Source organism: Rattus norvegicus, chromosome X (genome assembly GCF_021556685.1).
Source record: "Rattus norvegicus strain SHRSP/BbbUtx chromosome X, alternate assembly SHRSP_T2T, whole genome shotgun sequence".
NCBI lineage: Eukaryota > Metazoa > Chordata > Mammalia > Rodentia > Muridae > Rattus > Rattus norvegicus.
Genome location: NC_141554.1, coordinates 153193716 through 153199715, shown reverse-complemented (window position 1 = coordinate 153199715; position 6000 = coordinate 153193716). Strand labels below are relative to the sequence as shown.

The 6000-nt window shown below is 45.4% G+C and overlaps 1 protein-coding gene across 1 annotated transcript; it reads right to left on the bottom strand.

The window, feature by feature from the left end:
- Positions 1-5181: 5181 nt before the first annotated feature.
- Positions 5182-5869, bottom strand: LOC120099347 (ubiquitin carboxyl-terminal hydrolase puf-like). Its single transcript, XM_087601251.1, has 2 exons — positions 5630-5869; positions 5182-5457 (listed from the first exon to the last, which is right to left on the bottom strand). Exons 1-2 carry the CDS (start codon positions 5801-5803, stop codon positions 5284-5286), a joined length of 348 nt encoding a protein of 115 aa, XP_087457377.1. The 5' UTR covers positions 5804-5869; the 3' UTR covers positions 5182-5283.
- Between the last annotated feature and the right edge of the window lie 131 nt (positions 5870-6000).

The window sequence follows — 6000 nt, the reverse complement described above, 5'->3', positions numbered from 1 at the left end:
TAATACTCTGAAAAGTGACAAAACATAGGAAAATGACAAATGTCCACAAATTATCACATACTTGTTGAATTAACCTCATACCAAGGATGTACACACATGCATTCGAATGAGTGTAAGAAGACAAAGGTTATAAAGGTTATAAAGCTGAGGACTGACCAGTAGGGGGAGAGATTTAGTAGAGAAACAAGAGACAAAGGTTATAAAGGTTATAAAGCCGAGGACTGACCAGTAGGGGGAGAGATTTAGTAGAGAAACAGATGGCACGGAAAACTAACTCAAGGTCTAGGATTAACTTAGTCCTCTGCCCCTGAGCTCAAATCAATCCATCCTCCTCTACCACACTTTGCAGTGAAGGAACTGTCACTGGGCATTCTAATAGTGCTGGAGGGTGGAGGACATAGATGGTAAGAAGAATGGTCTCCTTGGTTGCTTCCTCTACTCTAGTTCTCAGTAGAAAGTGTTCACTCAGAGTGGGGCACATGATTTCTCCACTTTCCCTTAATAGGACTCTACTCCAAGCCTGGCTTCTTCATAACTACTAGGATGAGATTCTTGACATTTGAATAATAATGCCCCCATATGCTTACAGGGCTACTAGTTGGTGTAGCCTTGTTGTAGATGAAGTCTTGTTGAAAGAAATGTGACAGGGTGTGTGTGTGTGGGGGGGGGAATTTGAGATTTTAGATGCTCAATCCAGGCTGAGTATCTTCCTGCTGCCTTTGGATATGGATGTAGAAAACTTCACCTCCTTCTCCAGCACCATGTTTGCCTGCATGTTGCTGTGCTTCCCTTCATGATAATAAACTTAACCTCTGTACTGCAAGCCAGCCCCAATTAATGCAACAGTCATAGTTTCTAGTCACAGTAATAGAAACTTCTACTAAGACAGGTAAAATTTCTTGTCTATTTTTTTGTAAATATTTAACACCCCACAAAAATCACAGATCATCCTCATTGTCCCTTTGATGTATGACCGCGCGCGCGCGTGCGCGCGAACACACACACACACACACACACACACACACACACACACACACACCTATAAATATCTCATGCTTTGTTCCCTCAAATAGGACCATTCATTGTGGACTGTCTTCATTTCTTCTTTCCTCTGGTCCATATTGATGGTTCTTGGCTAAACTGCCAACTTCTGTTCATTCCCCAATCTGGGGGTACTTATGTTCTTCAGTTCTCAAACCAGTACTTTTGCCTTTCTTCCCTCCCCACTCCCTCTGTCCCCTCTTGTCTCTTCCTTCTCCACTCTGTCAGCAATTTCCCCTTCTCTCTCCTCCCCTCTTCTTCCTCTTTCCTCTAACATTCTTCCCAGTCGTCCAGCTTTCCTTTCCTTTCCTTCTTCACTGTCCCCTGCCTTCTCCTCTATCCATTCATTCCATCAGCTCCTCTCCTGTACCTTGTTTCCCCCTTTTCTGTAACCTCTCAAATTCTCTCCACACTCACTCTTTCTTTCTTCCTTTCCCCCCTCCCACTCTCTTCTTCCCCTCCATTCCCTGGACTTCCCTCTTCCTCACACTCCCTTCATTTCTTTCCTATATACCACAAGCCTTAGTTTGTCCCCCTCCTTTCCCCTCTTCTGAGCCCCACTATCCTCTAGCTTTTCCCTCCTTTATCTCTACTCTCCCCTTTCTTACCTTATTCTACCCCACTCCTCCTCCCCCTCCTCTCCCTTATTTCTTTTCCATATGTTCTACTCCCTTTTGTACCCTTCTCCTCATGCCTCCTCCTCTGTTCTCCTTGCCCCAATCCCATCCCCCTCCCATCTTGTGTTTCTTGTTTTACATCAAATTGGCACAAGTAAGAGACATCTGGGAAGAGACAGCTCAATTCTCTCCACCAGTCTCTTGTATAGCCTGTGGACATATACATGGCAAATATTTTTTTTTTGATTAATGATTAATGAAGGAGGGTCCAGGCCACTGGGAGCAGTGTTATCCTTGAACAGATGTTCCTGAATTGTCCAAAGAACATACACTGGCTGGGCCTAGACCTTCCCATACATATTTAGCAGATGTGCAGCTTGTTCTTCATGTTGGTTCCAAACAACTGGGATGGGGGCAATCTTCAAAGCTGGTGCTTGTAAGTGGGATATATTATTGTAGCTGGACTGCCTAGTTTTATCTAGCTTCAATGGGAGAGGAGGCACCTAGTGTTAAAGCAACTTGAAGTGCTAGGGCGACCAGATTCCCAGGGGAATCCCCACCCACACAGAGGAGAAGTAAAGGGGGCTTGCAGGGAAGGATTGTAAGAGGGGCTGATGGCTGAAAGGGAGGGAAGTAATTAATGGAATGTAACACGAATAAGTAAGAATAAGCAAAAAGAAAAAGAAATAGAGACGGTCAATCCAGTAAGCAACATTCCTCAATAGAATGTTCTTTGGGTGATGGCTTCAGATTCAGCCTTGGGTTCCTGCTTTGGCTTCCCTCCATGATGAACTGTGCTCAGAATATGTAAAGAAAATCCCCTTTCCTCTCCAAATTGTATTTGCTCAGGTTTTATCACAAGAATAAAAAACAAACTCTGTATACCTTCCTTTTCGCTTCATCACACTGCCTCTTCCCCTTTCCTCCCATCAACTCCCCATTTGTCCCACTACTCTACTTCTTTTCTGACCCCTCTCCTTTACTTCCTTCTATCCCATTTCCCCTCTTCCCTCCATAATGTTCTTCCCTTGCTCCAATGTTCTTCCCTTCTTCATTCTCCTCCCTCTCCCTCCTGTCCTCCAACATCCACTTCCCTCTCCACTCCTTCCTCTCTGTTCCTCTCTTGTTGCCTTCCCTCTCCATCCCTCCCCATACACTCCCCCTCCCCTTCTCTATCCTTCTAGGCCCTTCTCTCCACTCTTTTTGTCCTTCTCTAAGCATTCAGTTTTTCCTTTTACCTCTCAGTCTAACTCTTCTCTCTCATTTTATTCCTTATTTATAGGTGCCCTCTATGTTCCCTGTTTTTTCTGTTCCTTCTGTTTCTTCATCTCCATTTACCCCTCCCCCACAAGTTACTACTCTCTGTCCTCCTCTCTCTTTCTCTCTTCTACACTCTATTTCCCTCTCCCTTCCTTTCCCTTTTATCTTCTTCCTTATTTCCTCTCCCTTTCTCACCCTCTCCCTCTTTTGCCCCTCCATGTCCTTTATACTCGACTCTCCTCTCCCTTTCACTTCTATGTCATTTCTTCCTGTTTGTCCTAGTCTGTCCTCTACCCTCCTCATCCATTTCACTTTCCTTTCTGTTTCCCATCCCCCCTTCTGTCTTCCATTCATTTCACCGCCACTTCTTCCTGTTTTTCTTCACCCCTCCCATTCTTTCCTACCTCTTCCCTCTACCCACTTCTGCCCTTTCACCTTTCTTTCCTTTAACTCCCTCCCTTTCTTTTGTTGCCTCTTTCTGCAATCCTTCCCTCTCCCTCCATCTTATATATTACCTCCAAATTCATTCCATTCTACTTTTAATTCTTCCTCCACTTTCCTTTCTCATTTCTCTCACGCTGACATTCCCCATCCCACTCCCTTTTCATCCTCTCTTCAAACCTGCCCTCTCTTCTCTGAAGCATACTCTATCATGTCTGCTGTCCCTTCTTTCCTTTCATATGCCCTCCTGGCCACTTCCTGTCCTCCATTCTCCCCCATCTGTCATGACCCTCTGCTGCTATTTGCATCTCCTTCTGTTTTACCCTTCTCCTTCATTTTCTTTCCCAGTCCATCTTTCTTTCCCTCTCACCATTCCCCTTCATTGCCTTCCCTTTCACTTCCCTTCCACCTGCATCCCTTCTGTCCTCTGTGGTTATGTCCCCATGTCCTCTCCTTACTTCCCTACCTGCATCCCTTCTACACTCTGTGAAGTTGTGTCCCCATGACTTCTCTCCCTTCCTTTACATGCCTTTTCCATCTTTACCAATGATGATCTAGTGTCTGCTTTTTTTGCCATCACTTTTCTCTTCCTGACCCTCTCCTCAATTCATTGTGATCTCACATGGTTCATTTTTCCTTCTCTTCCCCTATCTTCCCTCTTCTTCTTCCCTTCCACTTCTCTTCCTTTTCCCTCTCTTCCCTTCTCTATGCATTCTATGGCCTTCTCTTCTATGTCCTCTGTATACTGTGCTTCTCCTGGCCTTCTCCATCCACTTTCCTCTTCCATCCAATGCTTTCTTCACCTTCTCTTTCCCACACCCTCGAGTACCTCTGATCTCTTCCCTTACTCTAGTTCACTCCCCTTCCCCTTCATGTTCCCTTCCTCCATTGTGATCTCATCATTTTCTCTCTCCTGCTTGTCTCTTCTAGCCCTCCCCTCTACCTTCCTCTTTTTTTGTCCCTCCAGTTCCCTGTTTCTCCCAACAACTCTTTTTTTTCCTATTAGCTCTCCTCATTTACCTCTCTGTTCCACATTACTCTGATCTCTCTGTCTCCTTCCCTTCCTCCTGGTTCCTCTCCCTCCTTTTTCCGTTCACTCATCCAACAGTCCTGATTCTCTTTCCCTCCTCTTCCCTCTTCTGTCCTCTGGCTTCTCCCTCCTTCCCCTCTCTCTAACTCTACCTCTATGCCCACCTCACTTGTCTTTCTCCATTCCCCTTCTCTGTCTTCTCACTTTCCACTCCATCACCAGAGCCCTTCCTCTTCCCCTTCATCCAGTTTGTTCCCCTCTTTTTCTCCTTCCCTCCCCCTCACTTACCTCTAGTCTCCTTTTCCTTTACTCCTGTTCGTTCCCTTCCCTTGCCCCTCCCCTCCCTCCATTGTGATCTGACCACTTCCTCTCCTGCTCTTCCAGCCTTACTCTACCCTCTTTCTCTACTCCACCAATTTCTCCCTTCACCATCTCTCTTTCCTACTAACCCTCCCTGTTATCTTCTTTGTTCACTCCATTACTATTGCCTCTCCTTTCCTCACAATCATTTCCCTCTCTTCCTTCCACCACTTCCCCTGTCCCATTTTCCTACTTCTCCCTATTCTTGTCCTTCCCTTTCCTCTATTAATATGTCCTCTTATTACTTCCTACTTCCTCTTGTATTCTCTATGCCTTTCTCCTTAACATTTTACTCTTTTCTTTCATCCTCTATCCCTCCTCTCATTCCTATATCTCCCCTTCTTCCTTAATCCCCTACTTTTCCTATCCTTACTTCCCCTTCTCTCTTTTCTATCCTTCCCTAGCTGTTTTCCTTTTTATCATCAACGAACATTCTTACAGCTTCCCCTTTATTGCCCAGACATGACCTCTTCCGTACAGGGCTCTGCAGCCTTCTGGAGAGGGTGCAGAGCTACTGAGGTCTCTGGCCGCCATTCACTGAGTGTTATTTGGACTGGTAGAATGGTCCCCAGTCTCATCCTTTTTTTCTGCCTGACTAGGGTTTCTCTTCTTCTTGCCCCTATAGCAAATAACGATCACCGTTGGGTTCTTGGCCTTGTTCGGGCTCTGAGCCAGCACTTCTTTCACTTTCTTAATTATCTTCTCCCTCTGTTCAAGAAACAAGGAGAGATGGGAAAATGTTAAGTTTGGAGTAAGATGTTGAATAGCCTGCAAGAAAAGTTCTGTAAGAGGGAGTGGACATTCTAGAAGGGTTTTGTAATGAGAAACACAAGGTTCAGGGACCTATGGGGAAAAGAGGAGGAGCTTAGAATCATCTGACCTTTTCATCACGCTTGTTCTCGCGCCCAGCAGGCCCCGCTTCTGCCTCATTCTTTTCCTCTGCGTTGCTCTGTGTAGGCTCTTCTGCCTCACACTTTTCTTCGATGTTTCTTTTTGTAGGCTCTTCTGCCTCACTCTTTTCTTCAATGTTGCTTTCTGTAGGCTCTTCTTCCATCTTTTGAACTATTTTTAGTTATTTTATCTTCCCCTACTATACAGCTCTCTGTAACAGTGCTACCTCCTGAAAGTAATGAGCAAGAGGTCTCCTTCCTGTCCTTTATATACCCACTGCAGTGCAATGATAAGCCACGCCTTTAAGGATTGTTTGGTCACCCAGGGACTCTAGACAGTACCAAGTATCCAGGCAATGGT

Excerpts from the sequence above, each read along its gene's own strand:
- LOC120099347 (XM_087601251.1), bottom strand. The coding sequence starts at position 5,803 with ATGGAAGAAGAGCCTACAGAAAGCAACATTGAAGAAAAGAGTGAGGCA. Across the intron at positions 5,458-5,629 it reads AGAACAAGCGTGATGAAAAG|AGGGAGAAGATAATTAAGAA; the intron begins GTCAGATGATTC and ends TTTCTTGAACAG.